A 25,598-nucleotide genomic window follows, 5' to 3' on the forward strand; every position below is an offset into this window, starting at 1 on the left:
CTTACCATATGCGGAGGGGGAGCTGGTCCGGGAGAGAAAGGAACCCTTCCCCACATTTTCATGATATCACCAAGAGGCTGGAAGCTTTCATCACATGCTCTCTTTACCAACAAAGACATAGTGAAATAGCCAGCCTGAAACCATTCTGCCATCTCCTGATTATTGAAGGGACCTATAATAACAATAATTAAACAGAAGGGCAATAAAAATCCTTTCAAGCTAAAAAGAAAAAAAATATTTCCTGGGTCTGATCCTCACCCAGATAGAGGTAACAACTTGTTTCAGGTGACTCCTGATCGTAATTTATCAGGAAAAGTGGTGAACAGACTTCAAACTAATAAAATACTACAGAAACAATTTAGAAATAAGCCTTATGTATATACATCCTAATTTCTCAGCAGTGTTTTAACTATTTTAAAGAGCATAATTGTCTCCAACTTGCTCAGTCTCTAAAGCTTATTTCAGAAAAGCATTCACACTGAAAGAGTGAGTATTTGTTAGATCTGGTATCACACAGGCATAGAGAATATAAACATGCATGGCTGAATATGCTCTTCTCCAATTTTCATTTCCCGTCAGAGCTTGTTGGAAGTTGGGCAAACTATAAACAATAATTAATTAAATTAAGAAAGATGACCAATTTTTTATTATTTATCTGAGGTAAGACTAAATTGGGCCTTGGTAAGAGGGAAAAAACTAACATTTTCTGGATCTTTTACAATAAGAAATAACCAAATACTTTATACATAAAATTAATGAATACACTCTGATCAGTAACTAGTGATTCAGGAAGTATTTGTTGCTGTTGTTCAGTTGCCAAGTCATGTCCACTCTTTGCGAGCCCATGGACTACAGCACGCCAGGATTCCCTATTCTTCACTATCTCCCTGGGTTTGATCAAATTCATATCCAGTGAGTCGGTGATGCTATCTGTCTCATCCTCTGCTGCCCTCTTCTCCTGCCCTCAATCGTTCCCAGCATCAGGGTCTTTTCCAATGAGTCAGTTCTTCACATCAGTTGGCCGAAGTATTGGAGCTTCAGCATCAGTGCTTCCAATGAATATTCAGTGTTGATTTCCTTTAGGACTGACTGGTTTGATCTCTTTGCTATCCCAGGGATCTCAAGAGTCTTCTCCAACACCACAATTCACAAACAGCATTCTTCAGTGCTCAGCCTACTTTATGGTCCAACTCTCACATATGTACATGACTACTGGAAAAACCATACTTTTGATTATACAGACCTTTGTCAGCAAAGTGATGTCTCTGCTTTTTAATATGCTGTGTAGGTTTGTCTTAACTTTCTTCCCAAGGAGCAGCAACTTATAATTTCATGGATGCAGTTACTGTCCAGTGATTCTGGAGCCCAAGAAAAGAAAATCTGTCACTGCTTCCCACTTTTTCTCCTTCTATTTGCCATGAAGTGATGGGACTGGATACCATGATCTTCGTTTTTTGAATGTTGAGTTTTAAGCTGGCTTTTTCACTCTCCTCTTTCACCTTCATCAAGAGGCTCTTTAGTTCCTCTTTACATTCTACCATTAGAGTGGTATCATCTGCCTATCTGAGGTTGTTATTTCTCCCAACAATCTTGATTACAGCCTGTGAATCATCCAGCCTGGTAGGGATGTACTTTGCAAAGAAGTTAAATAAACAGAGTGACAATATACAGCCCTGTTGCACTCCTTTCTCAATTTTGAACCAACCTGCTGTTCCATGTAAGGTTCTAACTGTTGCTTCTTGGCTTGCATGCAGGTTTCTTAGGAGACAGGTAAGGTGGTCTGATAGTCCCATCTCTTTGAAGAAGTTTCCAGTATTCTGTGATCCACACAAAGGTTTTAGCATAGTCAGTGAGCAGAAGTAGATGTTTTTCTGGAATTTCTGTGCCTTCTCTATAATCCAATGAATGTTGACAATTTGATCTCTGGTTCCTCTGCCTTTTCTAAGCCCAGCTTGTACATCTGAAAGTTCTCAGTTCACATACTGCTGAATCAAAGCTTGAAGAATTTTGAGCATAACCTTACTAGCATGCAAAATGAGTGCAACTGTACAGTGGTTTGAACATTCTTTGGCATTGCCTTTCTTTGGGATTAGAATGAAAACTGATGTTTTCCAGTCCTGTGGCCACTGCTGAGTTTTCCAAATTTGCTGGCATATTGAATGCAGCACATTAACCATATTATCTCTTAGGATTCGAAATAGCTCAGCTGGAAATTTATCACCTCCACTAGCTTTGTTTGTAGTGATGCTTCCTAAGGCCCACTTGACTTCACACTTAAGGATGTCTAGCTCTAAGTGAGCGACCACTCCATCATGGTTATCCCAGTCATTAGGACCTTTTTTGCATGGTTCTTCTGTATATTCTTGCCACCTAGTCTTAATCTCTTTTCTGTTAGGTCCTTAACGTTTCTGTCCATTATTATGCCCATCCTTGCATGAAATGTTCCCTTGGTTATCTTCAATTTTCCTCAAAGAGATCTCTAGTCTTTCCCATTCTATTGTTTTCCTCTACTTCTGTGCACTGTTCATTGAAGAAGGCCTTCTTATCTCTCCCTGCTATTCTCTGGAACCCTGCATTCAGCTGGGTGTATCTTTTCATTTTTCCCTTGCTTTCTGCTTCTCTCCTTTCCTTAATTATTTGTAAAGCCTCCTCAAACAACCATTTACCTTCCTGCATTTCTTCTTCTTTGGGATGGTTTTGGTCACTGCTTCCCGTACAATGTTATGATCCTCTGCCATCCATAGTTCTTCTGGCATTCTACCAGGTCTAATCCCTTGAATCTATTCACCACTTGTACTGTAAAATCATAAGGGATCTGATTTAAGTCATACCTGAATGGCCTAGTGGTTTTCCCTAGTTTATTCAATTTAAGCCTGAATTTTGCAATAAGAAGCTCATGATCTGAGCCAGTCAGCTCCAGATTTTGTTTTTGCTGACTGTATACAGCTTCTCCACCTTCGGCTGCAAAGAACATAATCTGATTTCAGTATTGACCATCTGATGATGTCCATGTGCAGAATTGTCTCTTTGTGTTGTTGGAAAAGGGTGTTTGCTATAACCAGTGTGTTCTCTTGACAAAACTCTGTGAGCCTTTGCCCCACTTCATTTTGTACTCCAGGGCCAAACTTGCCTGCTACTCCAGGTATCTCTTGACTTCCTGCTTTTGTATTCTAATACCCTGTGATGAAAGGGACATCTTTTTTTTGCTGTTAGTTCTAGAAGGTCTTGTAGGTCTTTGTAGAACCAGTCAACTTCAGCTTCTTCTGCATCAGGGGCTGGGGCACAGACTCAGATTACCCTGATGTTGAATGGTTTGCCTTGGACATGAACCAAGATCATACTGTCATTTTTGAGACTGCACCCAGGCACTGAATTTCAAACTCAGGAAATATTTACTGAACACCAATCATATAGGTCAGACTATTTTTCTGGGCTCCAAAATCACTGCAGATGGTGACTGCAGCCATGAAATTAAAAGACGCTTACTCCTTGGAAGGAAAGTTATGACCAACCTAAACAGCATATTCAAAAGCAGAGACATTACTTTGCCATCTAGTCAAGGCTATGGTTTTTCCAGTGGTCACGTATGGATGTGAGAGCTGGACTGTGAAGAAAGCTGAGTGCCGAAGAATTGATGCTTTTGAACTGTGGTGTTGGAGAAGACTCTTGAAGAGTCCCTTGGACTACAAGGAGATCCAACCAGTCCATATACTTTGGCCACCTCATGTGAAGAGTTGACTCATTGGAAAAGACTCTGATGCTGGGAGGGATTGGGGGCAGGAGGAGAAGGGGCCAACAGAGGATGAGATGGCTGGATGGCATCGCCGACTCAATAGACATGAGTTTGGGTGAACTCCGGGAGTTAGTGATGGACAGGGAGGCCTGGCGTGCTGCAATTCATGGGGTTGCAAAGAGTCGGACACGACTGACCGACTGCACTGAACTGAATCATATAGGTCCAGGCAGGAATCTATAGCAGTAAACAAACAAAGCCCTGGAATTTCCACATCTGGAAAGGTGGAGGAGATATACTTTCCCCTGCTCCTGCCAAATGCAACTAAAAACTCTGGACACTGGATATAAAATAAGCAAACAAAGACTCTGTAAGGTAGAGACAAGGCAGGAGGCTGACTAGAAGCCTTTAGCAAGACTGACAGAGATTAAAACAGAAATGAACAAGTTATCAACTTCAAGAATGAAACTGGAGATTACCACAGAACCTGAAGATATTAAACAGGTAACAGAACACTTACCAAAATGGTTAATACGGGAATAAGAACAGAATACTCTACATGCATAAATTCAGATGATATGGACCAATTGATCGAAAAAACAAACTATCACAATTCACTCGCATCGAATAGATAACTTAATAAACAGTCCTGTAACTATCAAGATTTTTGAATTTGTAATTTTTATATTCCAAATGGAAAATTTTACCAAACATTTAAACAATTAACACCCTGTGGCAAACATATGGATGTTTCTCAAAAAAAAAAAAAACCAACTAAGAACAGAACTACCATATGATCCAGCAATTCCATTCTTGGGTAAACATGTCTGAAATAAAACAAAAACACTAATTCAAAAAAAATATGCATCCCAATGTTTACAGCAGCATTATTTACAATTGCCAAGATATGGAAGCTACCTAAGTGTCTGTCAACAGATAAACGTATAAGGAGGATGTGGTATATATATACACAAAGGCATGCTCTGCTGTGTGCTATGTGCTAAGCTGCTTTAGTCATGCTCAACTCTGTGCAACCCAATGGACTGTGGCTTGCCAGGCTCCTCTGTCCATGGGATTCTCCAGGCAAGAAAACTGAAGTGGGTTGCCATGCCCTCCTCCAGGGGATCTTCCTGACCCAGGGACTGAACCCATGTCCCTTGCATCTACCTGCATTGGCAGGTGGGGTCTCTGCCAACAGCACCACCTGGGAAGTCCATAATGGCATGTTACTCACTCATAAAAAAAAAGAATGAAATTTTTCTATTTGCAAAAACATAGACGAACTGGTAAAATCAAAGACAAACAAATACTATATGATACTTATATGTAGAATCTAAAAAATACAACTAAGTAGTAAAAACAGCCAAAAAGAAACAGACTCATAGACAGAAAGAACAAATTAGTGGTTACCAGTGGGAAGAAGGAAGGGGGGAAGGAACAAAGAAGAGTAGGAGGTTAAGAAGTACAAACTAACAAAGGAAAAACCACACACACCCCAAGGATTAACACCAGTTCCAAACAATGTTGTCCATAAAACAGAAGGGGAAGAAATAATTGCTAGTTCATTTTATGAAGCTAGCATTATCTTGATTAAAAAAAAACAACACCACCACCACTACAAAATATTCTTTAGGAATGGAGATACATAAATCCCAAACAATTTATCACTAAGATCCAGCAATTATAATTACATACTATGACCAAATAGTTTATTCCAAGGGTGAAAATCTGATTCAAGATTCAAAAACCAGTCAATGTAATCTACCATATTGAACTGGGTAAAAGAAAAAGCATTTGACAAAACCCAATACCCAATCATGATAAAAAGCTCTCAAAATAAAGTGCACTTCCTTAACCAGATAAACAGCACCTAAAAACTCAACAGTTAACATGACCCATGACCCCTTAATTATTATTAAAGTTCCCCCTAAGACAGAAAAGTAGGATAAACAAAGCAAGTCTGTCTGCTCTCACCCCTCTTACTTAACAGTTTGGAATATACAGTAACGAAACAAAAGGAAAGAGGCTTACAGACTGGAAAGGAAAAAAGAAAGCCATCCCTATCTGCAAATGACAGCAGTCTACATAGAAAATCTATGGACTCTAACAAAACAACTCCTAGCACTAACAAAAGAGCTCAGTAAGGTCACAGAATACACAAACCTCTAAAATGCAATTCTACACAGTAGCAATAAACACTGAAATACAGCAAGATTTACAACTGCTCAAAAAGTCATATACTTAGGTAAAAATTTAATAAAATATGTACAGAATCTATACTGAAAATTACACAGTGCTGATGAAAGAAATTAAAGATCTAAAAAAACTGAGAGACATACCATGTTCATGGATGGGAAGACTGAACACGGTAAAGATTGTCAATTCTCTTCAAAACGATAGAAGTTTAACACAATCCCTATATGGCAACCTATTCCAGTATCCTTGCCTGGAGAATCCCATGGACAGAGGAACCTGGAGGGTTACAGTCCACAGGTTTGAAAAGACTTGGACACGACTGAAGCAACTTAGCACACACATATGCACTATTAAAATCTCAACAAGATTTCTGGTATATATAAATAGGATTACTCAAAAACTTATATGGAAAAGCAAATTAGAAAAAAAGAAGTCAGGAGGAACCAGTATACCCAATTTCAGGACTCACTTTACAGCTATGATAATCAAGACTACACAGTATTGGCTGGAGGGACAAACACAAAGATCAAATAAAGAATAAAGAAACCAGGGAATTTCTGGTAGTCCAGTGGTTAGGGCTCTGTGCTACTGCTGCAGGGGCAGATGCTCAATCCCTAGTTGGGAAACAAAGATCCCATAATCCATGCAGCATGGCCAAAAGAGAAAAAGAAAAAAGAACCCAGAAATAAACCAACACAAATAAATATGTTCAACGAAATCTTGAAGGAAGTACAAGAACAATTCAGGGAGGAAAGACAGATAGAAAAAAGACAGAGAAAAAGGTACCAGTACAGCTGGATATTCACACGCAAAAAAAAATTAAAATCTTGACCTACGTCACATACCTTATATAAAAATTAACTCAAAATGGAATACCAACTTAAGTACAAAACATAAAGCTATAAGTTGGGAGGGGGAAAGGGATAAAATCTTTGAGATGTGTTCAGCAAAGAGTTCTTAATTAAACCAAAGCACAATCCATAAAAGAAAAAAAGGTATTCATAATCAATTGCATTTCATCAAAATTTAAAACTTTTGTTCTGTTAAAGACTATTCAGAGCCTGTTCTGAATCTTGACTGTATCAGTGTCAATATCCTGGGTGTGATATTGTTAAAGTTTTGCAAGAGGTTACCACTGGGGTAAACTGGGTAAATGGTACATAGACTCCCTGTTTTATTTCTCACAACTGTTTGTAAAGCTATAATTATCCCAAAATAAATATAATTAAAATACACACCTGTATATGTTTTAATTAAAACATTCTACAGGCATGCAAATTCAGATAATCAAAAAATATACACAGTGCCATGCAGTGATAGATACTATAAGGAAGAATAAAGCAGGGGAGGGGGACTGAGGATAGAAAAGAAATTATGATGTTAAAGAGAGGTAACAGTCAACAACGAAATTCAGGTTATAAGCAAAAACTTCAAAATGCAAAAATGAAAAATCAGCAGATGTTCTTCACAACACACTCTCCGCATTCTAACCTAACTTACACACCATACACATACTTTAAGCAATTAATTTAAAATATGGTACTCTTTTCAAATATTTTAAATATTTCTTTTGTCATTTATGATATCAACTCCACTTCAGTGAAACATTCAAACAAGCTTTTCCAAGATGATTGCCATCCTCTTTTTTAATAAGGTGCCTAAAATACAGTGAATGTACGAAACTCAACTGCCCAGTCAATAGCCGGCATGCCAGAAATGAGGGAGTCTTAAGCATACTGACTATTCCCCGCCCCATCATATTAGTGATCACAATCTGCCTTGTATTCAAATTATTTTCACTGGACTCCCTCCCATCATTGAAATGTAAAGTACTAATGAGGGAACCTATTAATGAAACATCTATACAAAAGAAGAAAGCCTGTAGCGCTGAATTTTGTTCTACAATTACACAAATTAATGTTAAATAATCACCATGCTTTTGAACTGTGGTGTTGGAGAAGACCCTTGAGAGTCCCTTGGACTGCAAGGAGATCCAACCAGTCCATCCTAAAGGAGATCAGTCCTGAATATTCACTGGAAGGACTGATGCTGGGAAAGACTGAAGGCAGGAGGAGAAGGGGATGACAGAGGATGAGATGGCTGGATGGCATCACCAACTCAATGGACTTGAGCTTGAGCAAGCTCCAGGAGTTGGTGATGGACAGGGAAGCCTGGCATGCTGCAGTCCACAGGGTCGCAAAGAGTTGGACACGACTGAGTGACGGAACGACTGAATCACCATCTTAGAGAATCTGGAGGTAATGGCATACTTCTCTACTTAGAGGAGAATGGAACAACCTACCTTGAATCTCTCCCTGAGGATCTTTGTAATACCACTTCTGCATTGCTTCATGCATCAGTGGAATTGAGAGTCCCTTAGCTCTGTGTTCTTGCAACTTTGATGCCAGTCTCTCATCATCTAGTGCACTGTCTTGGAGATAAGCCACCATTTTCTCAGCTTGCTAAGAGAAAAAATTAAAAAATGAACTGTGGAAACAAATGATCCTAAATTAATACTTGTACACATAATTGTCTGTCTCTTTTGGACTACCTGATCTGTGAGAGGCACTGTGCAAAGGACACAGCAGGCAACAATTCACCCATCCAATAATGCCATGAAATAGGTACGATCCTCATTTCACAAAGGGGGAAACTTTGTGAACTAAGGCAGGTTCAGGGGGATCAAGTCTTGCTTAAGGTTTCAAAATTATCAAGAAAACTCAAATGAGACTAAAACTGGAACAGATCAAAATCTAAGCATCTTATCAACACACTTAAGAGTGCCATTTAAACAAATAATCCTAAATTATACAAACTAAATCTGCAAAAACATGTGCTAATAGATCAAAAAGCTCAATTATAATACATTACAAATAAAATCTTATTTACAAGTTTTTATTCCTTTCTGCAATACTTCCTGCCACCAATTACTGTACCCTGAAGGAAAGAGAATTTCCTCTGTAGAAAGCAAGCTATCATTTACCTTACATATAAGCAGCAGTATATAAAAACGTTAGGGAACTCTAGAGACATCAGTATGATGGTATTTCTCTTTTCCCTGTTACACTTCAGGCGAAAAATATAGACGATACAGTGCCTATCCACAGCTGCTTGTATTTGCCATTTCTGGCATTCCATTAATTTCCAAAAAGAAAAAAGAAAAGGAAACAGCTCAGGGCAACCTCAGAAGAGCAAAAAATAACCTGACTTAATGACTACTACATAGCAGAAACTTAAAAGCATGAAATGATTTGAAAGACAATTACTCATACAAATAAATACTAGATGTAAAAACAAGTTTTTCAGTACACAAAATCTAGTGCACAAAAGTTCCATTTCTGAATATTCATTTAATGCTTTTCAATTTTTATGACAGTTCGCGAGGAAAGAAAGAATTATGTGACTTGTACCTGCTCCAAGTGTTTGAGACCCTCTTCATCGTCTGGCTCTGTGGGAACACTGCCCATTCCAGGAGCACCAACAACTGGCGTCTCCACTGGCCGGAGGGCAGGACTAGGGCTGGGGACAGGAGGTGGGAGGATGAGGAGCGGAGAGGCTGTATCTGCAGGAATCTGCGACAGGGGCTGCTGGACATCAGGAACCACTTCTAGAGAAAAAAATGTAGACAGATGAAAATCCTCTAAAAGAGACTCTTAGAAAGAATAACAAGCATCAAGTTGAGCAGCTTGCTAAATGGGCTCAACAGATTTGTGAACCATGTCATGAACACTGCTGCTACTTCTTATGGAGAAGTGTGTATTCCTCCCCAGAATGATGAATTACCTCCACAGGGTGACAACAAATAAGATTAAAACGTACCCAGAAAGGGCTTCTGCAATGCCATACTGTGTCACTAGAGTATCTACCCAATAGTTACAGGTCTACCTCTTGAAAACAAACAGAATTAGTCCAATCCCTTCTTTACATCATGTCTCTGAGCTGTAAAGACAGTAAACAGCACTGCAAATCTCCTCAAAGACACCATATCTCAGCATGTGAAAGTGAAAGTCGCTCAGTCGTGTCCAATTCTTAATGACTCCTTGGACTATACAAGTCCACAGAGTTCTCCAGGCCAGAATACTGGAGTGGAGCCTTTCCCTTCTCTAGGGGATCTTCCCAACCCAGGGATGGAAACCAGGTCTCCCACATTGCAGGCGGGTTCTTTACCAGCTGAGCTACAAGGGAAGCATAAAAACCTTTATTAAAAACATCTGCAATTACTTTGAATAATTACCTATTTTGACTTATAATGACCATAATTCAACACATTCTGCAGGGTAACAAAAAGTTCACTGGGTCTACCTGCACAGAGCAGGAGGTTCTTCACAATAAGAGTAAAGACTACAAAAGAGGTTCTGTCTTGGTTCCTATTTCTAACCTCTCAGTACTCAGGCTCTTGAGGAGGAAAGGGGGATGGAAGTAATTAGATACAACAGTAGTTTCCTCTTTGAAATCTTGTTTGTTCAATTACAACAAGCTTCTCCAAATTCTTTGACAGACTTCTTAAAAGGACAGTGTGACGTCTATACAACTTTCTCTACTTCACCACCACCCATACCAACTATAAGGTAACTTCCACTCCCAACAGCCCGAAGTTTCTCTCCCAAAGATAAGCATTCACCCAAAGTGTTCAAACACAATGGTTTTTCCTAGTCCCCATCACTGAACCTTAGGTCTGACATCATCTTCCCAATTCTAAACTGGAATGTTCTCCTTCCTTCCTTTTCCTGCACTCTTCTTCTTGCCGTGCCAAGATTTTTCTCTGGCTCCTCTATCTACCCTCTAAAAATAGGGATTACCCAGGTACTATTCTCAGTCCACTTCTTCTCACTCCTAACAGTGCATGTAATCTTTTAAATGTTCATTCTCTCTGTGGCCCAGAACTTGTCCCATTGAGCTGTAGTCCCCTCACTCTCAACTGCTATCTGGCCATCTCTACTGAATTTCTCACCAACACCTCAGACTCCATGTTCATAACCTGAATTTGTTCTCTCCCCTCCCAAATGTGCTCCTCAAAACTTCCACTCTTTTTCTATTAAGGATACCCTAGATAGCATATTCAAAACCAGAGACATTACTTTGCCGACTAAGGTCCGTCTAGTCAAGGCTATGGTTTTTCCAGTAGTCATGTATGGATCTAAGAGTTGGACTGTGAAGAAAGCTGAGCGCCGAAGAATTGATGCTTTTGAACTGTGGTGTTGGAGAAGACTCTTGAGAGTCCCTTGGACTGGAAGGAGATCCAACCAGTCCATTCTGAAGGAGATCAGCCCTGGGATTTCTTTGAAAGGAATGATGCTAAAGCTGAAGCTCCAGTACTTTGGCCACCTCATGCGAAGAGTTGACTCACTGGAGAAGACTTTGATTCTGGGAGGGATTGGGGGCAGGAGGAGAAGGGGACGACCGAGCATGAGATGGCTGGATGGCATCACTGACTTGATGGACGTGAATCTGAGTGAACTCCGGGAGTTGGTGATGGATAGGGAGGCCTGGCGTGCTGCGATTCATGGGGTCGCAAAGAGTTGGACACAACTGAGCGACTGAACTGAACGGAAATCCTCTCACACACCTCATTCATCTTTGACTCTTCCTTCCTCCTTGCCCTAATAAACAACAAGCAGTAACTATGTCCTGTCAATTTCTACTGTGAAATCTCATCTGCCACTTCCTCCCCTTACAAGTGCACTGCTCAGGACACCAACTGGTCACAGAGCAGCCCTCTGTCAACACAATCTACCCTCACAAACAGCTTTCAAATATATGTTCCAACCATGTTTCCCACCAGCCGCCTTTTCACATCTCATACTTCATCTAAATAAAAACAGAAGTTGATTTCCTGCCCATGCTTGGATCAGCCCCATTTCCTCACTGTAGCTTTCACTGCAACCTACTACTGGAATGCCCTCTCCTAATTCATCCTGCTAAACCTAACTCCAAATTCTACTTATTATTTTAAGACAAGTTCAAACACACTTGCTTCCTGATTATTCCAGGAGTGTGCCAATCATGAATTCATATTTTGGTCCTAGGTTACTGATATGCACATGATTTATTTCCCCTATAAATTGTTAAGTCCAGAGTTTCAATCCTCAATGCACATTTATGCAGCTTTCCCAAAAGATACATGTCTAGACCCCACCCTAAAACCTCCTAAAATAAGGCCCTAGATGTGTACACTTAGAAGTATGAACCACAGATAATTTCGAGGCACAGCATAGCTGAAAAATTACTACTACAAATGAAAGAGGTCTCAAAACGTGCAAGTCCCATGGTACCTGATATATACAGTAGAGATTCAAATACTTGCTGAATTCATTCATTTAGCTTTGTTACAAACATTAAAAAAATGGAAGGAAAAAAAAAATCCTCGGTTCAAGCTCTCAAAATAGTATTTACTGGGCAAGAGAAAGAACAAACAGTTCTTCATAATGTTGTTTTTCAGAAACAGTGCTGGCTGTTTAAGGAGAAGACACCTAACCTAGCTTGGGACTTTGGGGTGGGAGAGTTTCAGGCACAGAAAACAGCATATGCTAAGGCACTATGCTAAGACACAAAGGCAAGAGAACAAGGCACATTTCAGGACTAATAGGTTGTGAAGCTGACGAATAGAGTACAAAGTACACAGAGAGTTTAGTGCTGAAACTGCAGAGGCAGGGCAGATGCTAGATCACGAGAGGTTCTCATAGGCCAAGTTAACAGGCATGAATTTTCATGGTGAAAGTGAAAGGTGCTCGGTCGTATCTGACCCTTTGCAATACAGTCCATGGAATTCTCCAGGCGAGAATACTGGAGTGGATAGCCTTTCCCTTCTCCAGGGGATCTTCCCGAACTAGCAATCAAACCCAGATCTCCCTCATTTGCAGGTGGATTCTTTACCAACTGAGCCACAACGGAAGCCCAAGAATACTGGAGTGGGTAGCCTATCCTATCTCCAGAGGATCTTCCCGACCCAGGAACTGAACCAGGGTCTCCTGCCTTGCAGGCAGATTCTTTACCAACTGAGCTATCAGGGAAGCCCTAATTTTCATTGTGAATAAATCAATTACCTTTCCATATCAGGCATTACACTGCCATTTTTTAGTACATACAAAAAGAAACATGGAAATGAACATTAATACTGCCTGTTAAGGTGTATGAGCAACTTAAAATCAATACAGTAACACTGGAAAAGGAGATATACTTTAAGCTTATTCTCTAGCAAAGGTGATGGGTCTTCCACAGAGTTATCTTGGCCTCTTTGAAACAATGGCATTATGGCCTGTCATCTGGACACATACACAGCCATTACATAAAAGGAATCTGATACAGAAATCAAACTACTGCAGAGGATCCCAAATCCAGTTTGCTTGACTGATACCAGGGTGGTTGTATCCCTAGGAAGTGATAGTACCTTGCTGCTTCTAATTGTTTTGATGAATTCTGGGATAGATACACAGGGGAAGCAGTGTTTGAGTAGGCTGACTGGTAAAATGGGCTTCCCCTGTGACTCAGTGGTAAAGAATCTGCCTGCAAAGCAGGAGATTCCCATTTGATCCCTGGGTCAGGAAGATCCCCAGGAGTATGGCATGACAACCCACTCCAGTATTCTTGCCTGGAGAATCCCATGGACAAAGGAGCCTGGCAGGCTATAGTCTATAGGGTCTCACAGAGTTGGACCCAACCGAGGGACTGAGCATGCACACACACACAGGCAAAAGAACCGACTCCAATAATCCACCACTAGGAGCAGTTCAAAGAGGCAAAACCGAAGCCTATCATATCATTTAATCACCAGTCCCAGCAACGTCCAAGTCTGGCTTGCTGACTCTCATAAATACATACCATCCCCCCTGCTGGACACTTTGGTTGATAGACTATTTTCTGTCCGACTCTCTTCTTCAGCTTTTTCCATTTGCTCAGTTTTGGATTCCTCTTTCCTCTCAAACTGTGGTGCTTCCTGAGGTTGGTCTGAAGGAGACCCTGGTCTAGCAGATGAAGAGGAGGTCTGGGGTGTTTCCTCACTAGCTTCTGCAATAGGAAGCAATCTTAAATTAACAACTTAGGAAACTTAGTTTGATTAAAAATAAAGGGCAAAATGAGCCTTACCAACTCCTATTCTGTCTGTCTTCTCTGCCTCCTTCTTATTTGTCTTATCGGGTTCTTTGGCTTCTTCATTATGGCTGCCCTCAGAGTCGGAGCACTCCTCCCCTTCTTCTACAGGTCGGAAGTCCATCTCTTGCTCTTCTGGAATAGGCTCTTTCTGTACTTTCTGTAGGGAGAAAATAAAGCCAAAGATGAACAGCATATTTGGATTTGGAAAAAGGTCAGTACCTGTGATAATATTTAAAACAAATTTCTTACCTTCAGAGAGAGGAACGCACCAGATGAGTCAAATGTGCCCATTTCCTCTTCAGCATCCTCCAAGCACCACTCAGGCAAGCTATCCCTGTCATCATCTATGCTTCCACTGCCGGAGCGCACCCTTCGGTAACCCCGTTCATCATCCCGATCTCGAAAATCAAACTCAAACCTTCGCCGACGTTCCATGTGTTCCCGCCAGCCTGCAGAACGAGGGCCATCTGGGATGAGGAGGAGGACACAAACCTTAGAGAAGTTTTATGACAGTATTCGAAAGAGAAAACCACGGACAGGAAACACAGGAGAAAATTACAACTGACAGCTAATGCAAATGGATCAACCTATAGAGAGAAAAGTAGGAAATGAAGCAAATAAAACGAAGCTTAAAGTTCACTATTATATTCTATGTACCCTCAGTAAGTGACAACAGTAGCTATCTTCATAAACTACTATCACAACATACTCTAAGGCTTTTAAAGATAAACTTAGAGGAAACCACTTTTAAAGGACAGTTCTTCAAAGTATCTACTTTTAATAAGCTCTAGAACTGAACGTCTGACTGAACTGTTGATCAGTCATTCACGCGGCCCACTCCTAGCCTAGACTTAGGCACTGGATATCCTTCCATCCTGAGTCCATGCACGCTCCCCCTTTGCTAAGTCTTAAATCATTTTCTTTCTTCTGATGAAAATATCATTCTTTACGGATAAGATCAGCCCCCTTGATAATTTAACAATATCCACGACATGATGCTATTATGTCAGTTCTTAATGCCAGGCTCATCATGTCCACCCACTAGCCTCAGGATCCCACTGGTAATTCTGATTCCTCCCCACTTCCCAAAACAGTCATGAAATTATAGCACTGACATGTCAGTCATATCTGGCCCACTATCCCAATTATATAGTTTATGAAACAAAACCTCTGCCAGGAGAAGTAACCTGCATAACAAAGGAACTGGAATCCAATCCTGCATCCTCTACTGCTCTTTCCAGAGTAACAGGCTTACTTTCCTTTCCCTTTTCTCTCATCTCTTAACTCTCTCTAGGGAGTTTTAATTTCCGTGGAATACCCCCAGGGACATTCCTAAATCCACCCTTGCATATTACTTAGAACATCTACTTTCCAACAGAAAACAACTGCCCAAGAAGAAAAGATCTAAGTAAAACAAACAAACAAACAAACAAACAAAACACAGGTGGAGTCCTCTTGTTAATACTGACAAATCTGAATCTAAGAGAGTCTTAAAAAGAGATGCAAATTTTATCCTATTATGATTTTATATCCTTGACTGCTTTCTCCGAGGGAGATATGCAAAAAAAAAAGGAGGTCAAAGTTAAATGTTACTGTACTCTTGAGGCCCAATTTGCTAAAACCTGTGATCTAAAAATCAAACTGAAAACCAAAGGGCAAAATGTTAAAATATCAAATACAGGTAGCATCTTATAAGACTCTTAATGTGAAAGTGTGGAAGTGTTACTCACTCAGGCATGTCTAACTCTTTGTGACCCCATGGACTGTAGCCCACCAGGTCCCTCTGTTAAAGATATTCTCCAGGCAAGGATACTAGAGTGGGTTGCCATTTCCTTCTCCAGGGGATTTTCTGCAACCAGGGACTGAACCCAGGTCTTCTGCACTGCAGGCAGATTCTTTTTTTACTGTCTGAGCCACCAAGGAAGTCCCATAAGTCACTTACAAAAAGGGAAGAAAACTTTATTCTTCCACTTCCCACACTTTACTTATAACAACAAAACACAATTTATTGCCTCCTATGAAAATGAAGGAGTTTTATAACCAGATTGTCTAAACGTAACTAGAGCCATTATCCCAAAGAAGTATTCATGATCAAAAGCTGAATTCCAGAGCGCGCTGTCTGCTGCTCTCGTTTCTAAGTATGCACTGTGATAGGAATCTATCCTTCTAGGCATGTGGCTCATGTTTCCCTCTAAGTTTCCTAAGCTCACCTCCCAGAGCGGGTGCTCTGCTGTCCTTAATGCTCCCAATTCCATACGTTCCCAGCTGTGAGATGTACTTTAATAAAACTACACCCTATAATTGCTTTGTTGTCTTAAATAGTTAATAAAATTTTATTCATGAAACTAAATGTAGCAGATAAGGCACATCTATAGCTTATTAAGACTGACCACTGCTTTACAGACCTTAAATCTGAACTAAATTATGATACTATTTTCTTAAGTCAAAATCACTATTTAAAATTTTAATCAAATCTAATAAAAGATTAATTAAAATATTAAGATAGTAACTAATAACAACTGATATAATCAGACTTGCTTTTAATACGCTGGGTTAAAAAAGTAGATTTTTTTAATGCATATTTATACTGTTCAGCCCCCATATATCTTTGTCACACAAACTGTCTTTTTAAAATAACTGGTAATCCATTCTTTTAATAAAGAACTGGAAAATTACCAAGTTGATGACAAAACTGATGTGAAAGTCAAACTTCACTGGAAAGAAAGATTTACAAAAGATAGGAGACAAAAAAAGAGGCAATATATATCCAAAATCTAAGCTCTTGGGTGAGGTGATAAGTGGCAGAATATAACACTGATGTTTTACTTTTAACTCACTTTAATAGAATGAACATTAGACGTTCGGGCTCAGAAACACTGTTCATCTTCCAAAACATTCACCTTGTTTGTTTTTGATCAGCTGGAATTTTCTTCTCACTCAGCCCAGATCCCGTCCATTCTTTCACTGAATGTTTGTTGGGAACATAGTCTAGAAGCCCCTCTGCTTACAGGCAAGCTCAGCACAAAATCCCATAATGCCCTGAAGAGAACTCTAAGATCTGGTTGCCCAGGACACAGACTGATAAGAACTGCCTAGATAACTGTGATGCAAAACAATGCCCACTAATGACAGAAATCTCTCCCAAGAGGTAGCCAGTGAGGAGCTGAGGTAAAAGGATTATGACTCTATCCAATGATTAATTTCACCAAGTTTCCACCTATCCACAACTCCAAAAAGGACCCTAAAGACCAGTTATAATGTTTACTCAGGCCAATGATTTGTTAATCAACTTCTTTTAAGTAAATGAAAACAGTTTACATTATTATCAGTTCAGTTCAGTCACTCAGTTGTGTCCGACTCTGAGACCCCATGGACTGCACCAACTCCTGGAGCTTACTCAGACTCACATCCATCGAGTCGGTGATGCCATCTAACCCATCTCATCCTCTGTCGTCCCCTTCTCCTCCTGCCTTCAATCTTTTCCAGGATTATGTTATCATATCTTCCTCTATTAAAGTAAGCTTCCTTGGCATACAGTCAGTACATAAAATAATGTTATGCATGTGAAATTCAAAAGACATGTACACACTCTTTGTATGCTTCAGTTCTGCATGACCCAAGATTCAAACTGCAGGGGCATCTGACGATCATGAGGCATGGAATCAGCACTTGGGTAGGGAATGAACTTTGACACAAAGCACCAGTGTCTTCAATTACCAGCATATCTAATGCCAGGAAGAACAGTTTGAAGGCTTCTTAAGAGTCAAACAGAAGAACTCACAAAACCACTAATCATGACTATTCTCTCTCCTTTTTCTAAAGTTAGAGGAACAAAAGGATAAACTTATGCTTTTGCTTCTGACCGAGGTTTAAAGTTTATTCTTCAAATAAGAAATCACATTTTCAGAACAAAAAAAGAATAAATCCTTTCTTATGCAGAGAAAAAAAAACTCACTTCAGGGAGAGCACGTATTCCTAAGCAAGCATAAAATTACCACATTAAAAAGCATGCTGAAAAAAGATTCAGAGACTTAGATAAACCAAATGAAATCCTCTCTCATTTTCACAGTTAAGGGCAGGTGCTTTCCATTAAACCACACTGCCCCAGAAAAAAAAAAAGTGACTTTTTCTAATCAACTGAACAGGTGTGGGGAATTTTTATGTTAAATGTTTTATGTGGTAACAAGACTGAGTGTGACAACATAAACATGTCTTTTTTACTGGTTTAGGTTTTCTACTTTATTCTTAAGAATTCCTGCAAAATCCCTGTTTCCTTGGGTCCCCGCATGCTTCTGCTCAACAGGGTTCTCACCGGGGCTGTGGGGCCGCCACCTTTCTCCATCCCTTCTCGATCCAGCTAGTCGCCAGCCTCCATCTTCATCTTCTCCATTCTGTTCCTCTCTGAAAATACGCCAATTTTCACTCTCTGATCGTATAAATTCATGCTTTCTTCCCACTGACACTGGTCCGCCTTCCTCAAAATTTGGTCTCCCTGTAAAGAAATTGAGTAACCGTAAGCCTCAGGCAGCAAGGATTTTAAAAACAGACTTAACTGCTCGAATCAAGCTTTTCTGCAAATATGTCCCTCTCAATGTTCAGGCAGTAGAAATAAAATATATGTGGATATATGAGTATATTATTAGACACATTTCTTAAAGCTGAATGTTCAAAGACTGAGCAATTATTTTTCCAAACACAACTAATATGTGCTTTTTTTAAGTCATGCAGTGAAAAGTAAATCAACCGTCCCCTACACAAGATTCCTCAGAGTAAAACTACCATCAACAGCTTCTTATAAAGCCTTTCAAAAATTGACCATGGTTATACTTACGCATAGCCTACCCTGGTGGCTCAGAGGTTAAAGCGTCTGCCTGCAATGCGGGAGACCCAGGTTCAGTCCCTGGGTCGGGAAGATCCCCTGGAGAAGGAAATGGCAACCCACTCCAGTATTCTCGCCAGAAGAATCCCATGGAGGGAGGAGCCTGGTAGGCTACAGTCCACAGGGTCGCAAAGAGTCGGACACGACTGAACTACTTCACTTCACTTCATAGTTACGTATGTATATACGGATTCTTCATTCACATTCCCACACTACCCTCAGACTATTACATGGACTGCTTTGTACCCTTCCTACTTCTACCTGGCAATCCTTCCTTACCAGTATATCCTTTTCTTCCCTAAGTCGTACAATACTTTTAACTATCTGATTTAGTAAATCAACGTATTTAATATCAACTTCTATCAGTGATTCTGTCAACCTCTCTTTTATTCCAAACAGATTCTAAACTCAGAAATAGGAGGTATAAGCTACAACTTGTCATTTATTCTGGCACCCAGGACATTATAGGCATACAACAAATCGCTTCTGAACAAAATTCAAAGCTGTTATGTCTAACTGGATACAACTCAAGAGTTACATTAACAGTAAAAGAGAGACTGTTATACCTAGAGAACTAAATTGGTACTTTCAAAAGACAAAAGAAACATAAACCATACAAATTTGTTAGTCACTGTAACTATTCCACACGTGCTAACATATGTAATTCATAACAAACTATAGAAAATTTCACATTAAAATATGTGGTTGAAAATCTAAAACATACACTGGAATCCTCAGTTTATAAAAGTTACATATTCTTTCAGTGATAATCTCAATTATGTTCAATAAACCGTATTAAAGTGAAAAAAAAATTGTATATTTGAAAATGAGGAAATTCTGCTCATCCTCTTATATTCCATTTCACATGTATTAAAGAGTCCTTATCCTGTTTACCCAAACAGTTATTAGGTTGTTATCAAGTATTGGGTTGACCAAAAAGTTTGTTTGGGTTGTTCTATTACATGACAAAATATCTTGGAATGGGAGGGGTACAATTATTTGCTGGGAAAAATCTTATTACTGGCCAAAAAGTTCATTTGGGTTGTTCTATTACACAATAAAATATCTTGGAATGGGGGGGTACAATTATTTGCTGGGCAAAATCTTATTACTATAGGCAGCCTCCAGGACAATTTCTCAACAATCCCTGTCTTCTGATCTTTGTGTAATTACCTCATCTTAAGTGTGGGCCGGACTTACTGACTTGATCCTGACACACAGAATCCAGTAGACCTGATTGAGATGTCACTTCTGATACTGAGCTAAGAACTTCCATCCTGGATGCTCTCTCTCAGGGAATCCAGCAGTCCTGCTGTGAGGCAGCCATGTGAGAAGCCCACGCTGAGGCTTGCCAACAGCCTCGTGAGTGGGTGTGGAAGTGGATCCAACCCCTGTCGAGCCCTGAAATGACTGAAGCTGCACAGAAGACCCAGGCCAGACCTAAGCTAAGAGACGGAGCCAAGCTGCTTCTTCCTGGCCCACAGAGACCGAGAGAATAAATGCTTGCTGTTTTCAGCCACCAAGTTGTGGAGTAACTTGTTACACGGCCATAGTTAACAAAAACACTCAGTTAACAGATTTAATCTTTGTAACAATCCTCAGTATTAGAAATTATTTTTCCAATTTTACAGCTGAGAATATTGAGGATCAAAAAGATAACCCGTGGAAACGGTCCAAAATCACATACCACTGTTTAAATGACGTAACTACAATTCTCATGTTAATCTTCTGACTCATTTAACAAATATTTATTGCACACCAAGTACCAAGTTTTATGAGTTCAACTATAGGTACATTCCACACCTTCCCTTGGGTTAGAAAGGTTAGATGTTTCAAGCTCTCCTGCTAAGAATAAGAAGGGACGAGACATTTTACAAAGCCCACATTCCCACATCTATTATATGACTTGATGAAAAATACAGCTATACACACAGAAGAAAAATTTAGAACAAAGAAATCCCTAATGTGTATAAACTGGTAAGCAATAGGAAATAACTTTTAACACATGTAATCTTTCAGTTGCAAGTAATACGTGCCAGGCACAGTGGGAATACAAATACCTGATGGACAAGCTGATCAAAACACTCATTTCCATCTACCTTTACGCTAAGGCTCTGAGAAGTAATGAAGGCAGCAAAATAAGCGCCGCGCCCCTCTACCCCGCTGAGAGCACCCACTAATGACTGTGCCAAAGCCTCTGACTGTGTGGATTACAATAACTGCGGAAAATTCTGAAAGAGATGGGAATACCAGACCACCTGACCTGCCTCTTGAGAAAACTGTACGCAGGTCAGGAGCAACAGTTAAAACTGGACATGGAACAAAAGACTGTTTCCAAATAGGAAAAAGAGTACGTTAAGGCTGTATATTGTCACCCTGCTTATTTAACTTATATGCAGAGTACATCATGAGAAATGCTGGGCTGGAGGAGCACAAGCTGGAATCAAGATTGCCAGGAGAAATATCAATAACCTCAGATATGCAGATGATACCACCCTTATGGCAGAAAGTGAAGAAGAACTAAAGAGCCTCTTGATGAAAGTGAAAGAGGAAGAGTGAAAAGAGTTGGCTTAAAGCTCAACATTCAGAAAACTAAGATCATGGTATCTGGTCCCATCACTTCACGGCAAATAGATGGGGAAACAGTGGAAACAGTGTCAGACTTCATTTTTCTGGGCTCCAAGATCACTGAAGATGGTGACTACAGCCATGAAATTAAAAGACGCTTACTCCTTGGAAGGAAAGTTATGACCAACCTAGATAGCATATTAAAAAGCAGAGACATTACTTTGCCAACAAAGGTACATCTAGTCAAGGCTATGGTTTTTCCAATGGTCATATATGGATGTTGAGAGTTGGGACTATAAACAAAGCTGAGCACAGAAGAATTAATGCTTTTGTACTGTGGTGTTGGAGAAGACTCTTGAGAGTCCCTTGGACTGCAAGGAGATCCAATCAGTCCATCCTAAAGGAGATCAGTCCTGGGTGTTCATTGGAAAGACTGATGTTGAAGCTGAAACTGCAATATTTTGGCCACCTGATGTGAAGAGCTGACTCATTTGAAAAGACCCTGATGCTGGGAAAGATTGAGGGCAGGAAGAGAAGGGGATGATGGAGAATGAGATGGTTGGATGGCATCACTGACACAATGGACATGGGTTTGGGTGGAGTTCGGGAGTTGGTGATGGACAGGGAGGCCTGGCATGCTGCGGTTCATGGGGTTGCAAAGAGTCGTACACGACTGAGCGACTGAACTGAACTGACGGTAAAATGCTTAACCAATCAAAAACTGGTCATTATAATTTTTTCTAACAGATGGTAAGTTGCAAAAAAAATTTAAAGATACTAAAAATAAAAATACCAATTCCTCTAGCTTAGAAATAAGACTTACACACTTATGGCTAGCTTTTACATAACATTTTTAAAACAGTTGCAATCAGTATACCCACTATTTCAAAACCTACTTTTCATTTAAACAGCAACTATTTCTCTGTGATCATGTATCTTTGTTGTTCAGTTGCTAGGTCATGCCCAACTTAATATGAATGGATATATACTAGGTTTACCATGCTGCTGTTGCAAACTGCCAGGTAATTCCCCACTGGACACTTACTTCATAACTAATTTATTGAGAACTAGATAACTTAGGAAGAGATATCTGTGTGATATGTGTTTTGCTTTTCTGAACTGCTTCTTCTGAAAAAAACTTCAAAGAGTAAAATTACTAGGTCAAATGACAGATTTCATACAGTGACATACCTTTTTCTCCTTCTCAAAAAAAAGGTGTAGGTAAAACCACCAGATCACTTAAGATGATCAAAGCTAAGTGCTGCTACCTCTTTGAGGCTTTTCTACGTTAACGGTTGTAACACAGTATACTAATGTGGCTTAAATATGAGTTTCCAAATCAAAGATTTTTCGTTATTATCTGCTGTTTTCAGCTGCCTGAATTTACATAAACACTAGCCCATTACAGTGAGGGGGTACCTCATTGTGGTTTTTATTTGAATTTCTCTAATAATTAGAGACATTTAGCATCCTTCCATGTCCTACTGGCCATTTCTATTTCTTCTTTGGAGAATGTCTATTTAGATCACTTAGGTTGTCCAGTTTTTGTTGCTGATTGTATGAGCTGTTTGTATATTCTGGAAATTAAGTCCTTGTCACACTGTTTGCAAATATTTTCTCTCATTCTGTACTGCATCTGGCTTCTTTCACTGAACATTACAGGAAATTCACCCACATCATTACAGAGAACAGAGGCTTGTTCTTTGGCACTGTGATATGGGATTTCATTGTATGAACAATATATTACAATATATTCAGTTCAGTTCAGTCACTCCGTTGTGTCCGACTCTTTGCAACCCCATGAATCGCAGCATGCCAGGCCTCCCTGTCCATCACCAACTCCCGGAGTTCACTCAGACTCACATCCATCGAGTCAGTGATGCCATCCAGCCATCTCATCCTCTGTCGGCCCCTTCTCCTCCTGCCCCCAATCCCTCCCAGCATCAGAGTCTTTTCCAATAAGACACCTCTTCGCATGAGGTGGCCAAAGTACTGGAGTTTGAGCTTCAGCATCATATTATCACAATATATTACTCTACTACTGATTTTGGTTGTTTCTATTTTTTTGCTATTATAAACTGTGCTGTGACAAACATTCTTAAATATGAAATTTGGTAAGCATATGTTTGCATTTCTGTTGGTCTTCACCTAGGAGTGAAACTGCTGGCCATAAGGTATATTCAACTTAGTGCTAAGTACTACTGAGTATTTTCCCAAAGAAAAGTACTACTTTATCATTTTTTGTTTGTTTACTCAAACCTCTGGCACATTAAGATGAGGGCTTTCTCCGGGGACAAATATTGATATTAAAAACACAGGATTAAAATAAAGAAGAGACTTAAGACACAACACTTACTCTCCTGGTCCACTGCCCAGGGATACACATATGAACAAATGAGTTGATAGCTTACACACTGACAAAATGTATTGAAATATCTCATACGATCTTCATAGTTACCACAAGGGTTGAATCAAACTTTATCACTTCCATTATTCCTGTGAGGAAAGGGATACCCCTAGGGGGATCTCTCACTGTCACACAGCTGTGCTACGTTGTCCTTAGTCACTCAGTCGTGTCTGACTCTTTGAGACCCCATGGACTGTAGCCCACCAGGCTCCTCTGTCCATGGGATTCTTCAGGCAAGAATACTAAAGTGGGCTGCCATGACCTCCTCCAGGGGAATCTTCCCAACCCAGGGATGGAACCCAGGTCTCCCCCATTGCAGGTGGATTCGTTATCATCTGAGCTACCAGAGAACCCCATCACCCAGCTGAGTAGTGACTAAAGCAGAAAGAGAACATAGATGTTCAAACTCCTAATCCAGGGTTTACTCACAAATTAAACCCATCAGCAGCAGCCAGAAATGCTGCAAAAACTAAAGCAGAAAGAGGAAGTTCTAGGATCTAAGCGTAAAGTACTCTTAAAAAAAAAAAAATAGACATCATGCACAGAAAAGCTTGGGGCTACAGACTGCCAAGATTCCTAAAGGGAACTAAATTTGTTAATCTTCCAGCAGACAAATGATGTCAAAATGTATACCCCTAAAGCAATGTTAAGATCAACTTATATATTAACAATATAACAATTTTACTTGAAATAAGTATCTTGAGGGGAAAAAAATGACTTTAAGTACCATCTAATAAAATACACATTTCCAAAACTACCCCATATGCAAAGAATTGCTCTAAAACATGAAAATAAATCCTTTACAACCTAAATGATTACAGCAGATTTATAGTTTTGTAAATCTGGGTGGGAAGTGGGGGGGTTCCAAAGAGAACGTCGACTCTATAATGAGTTTAAATACATACATATTTGCGTATTACTGATACAATTAAATGATAAAGTTGTTCATGGGCAACTCAAAAGACAGTATCTACCAAAGTTCCTTTAAGGTCTAAAAATTACAGGGCTCCACAGTGACCAGGGCTAAAATGAACGAGGGACACCCACACGGCCTTTCTCAGCACTTAAGTCTTTCTCCTTCTGTAACATCTGCAATATGACAAAGCTGAGTGACCAAATGTTTCAGCTGACTTTTTAAAAAATCTTAACGGATTAACTTGTAAACAAGATGAGTAAAAGTAAACATAATTAAATAACTTAAAAATTGATGCCTGAACCAAATATTCCTAACCAGAGCCAACAAGAGAGCTTGGGGGTAGTGAATCCTTAAACTGGAAGGGCATAGCCTTTTTTTCAGGGAAAAGGGTCTAATGTTTCTGCCAGAGTCTCAAAGGTATCTATGACCCCTAAAAGGTAAAGAAATACAGTGGCATTCAATATGGCAAACATGATAGTTTTATGAGCAAACTGTACTACCTGTAAAAACTGTAATATTTTATATTCACTCATCTTCAGGATACACAGAAAGTGCTGAAGTACAATGCACTACATATATAAATACTCTCCCCAATCGCAGTAGACACTTGGTTGGTTCTGCCTTAATGTATTAAGTCTAAACAGGACTCTTCTAAAAATAATATAAAATTAAAATGCAATATTGGTTTTAGTCTGGTCTAATTGAGTAGACTTCCTAAGGAGAAAGAGCAGTAAAAGGGCACCTGTGTGCATGTTTGACTTGCAGCCAGAAATGGTGTTTATGGAAAACTTCAGATGGAGCAAAAGGGCAC

The 25,598-nt window shown here is 39.8% G+C and overlaps 1 protein-coding gene across 4 annotated transcripts in view; it reads right to left on the reverse strand.

Annotated features, from left to right (window-relative positions):
- Positions 1-25,598, reverse strand: part of GIGYF2 (GRB10 interacting GYF protein 2) — a 131,892-nt gene that overhangs the window by 37,383 nt on the left and 68,911 nt on the right. For 3 of the 4 annotated variants that reach the window (XR_001917299.1, XM_018041095.1, XM_018041098.1), the window contains 7 exons: positions 18,330-18,509; positions 14,267-14,484; positions 14,012-14,174; positions 13,748-13,933; positions 9,340-9,536; positions 8,232-8,391; positions 6-172 (listed from right to left, as the gene is read on the reverse strand). Coding sequence is in view for 3 of the 4 variants with exons in the window: in XM_018041095.1 (XP_017896584.1) it covers positions 6-172; positions 8,232-8,391; positions 9,340-9,536; positions 13,748-13,933; positions 14,012-14,174; positions 14,267-14,484; positions 18,330-18,509 (1,271 nt within the window). In the remaining variant the exon portion in view is untranslated. The remainder of the gene's footprint in view (positions 1-5; positions 173-8,231; positions 8,392-9,339; positions 9,537-13,747; positions 13,934-14,011; positions 14,175-14,266; positions 14,485-18,329; positions 18,510-25,598) is intronic. The other variant, XM_018041103.1, reaches the window with a different exon arrangement.

The sequence above is a fragment of the Capra hircus genome, chromosome 3, assembly GCF_001704415.2.
Source record: "Capra hircus breed San Clemente chromosome 3, ASM170441v1, whole genome shotgun sequence".
Lineage (NCBI taxonomy): Eukaryota > Metazoa > Chordata > Mammalia > Artiodactyla > Bovidae > Capra > Capra hircus.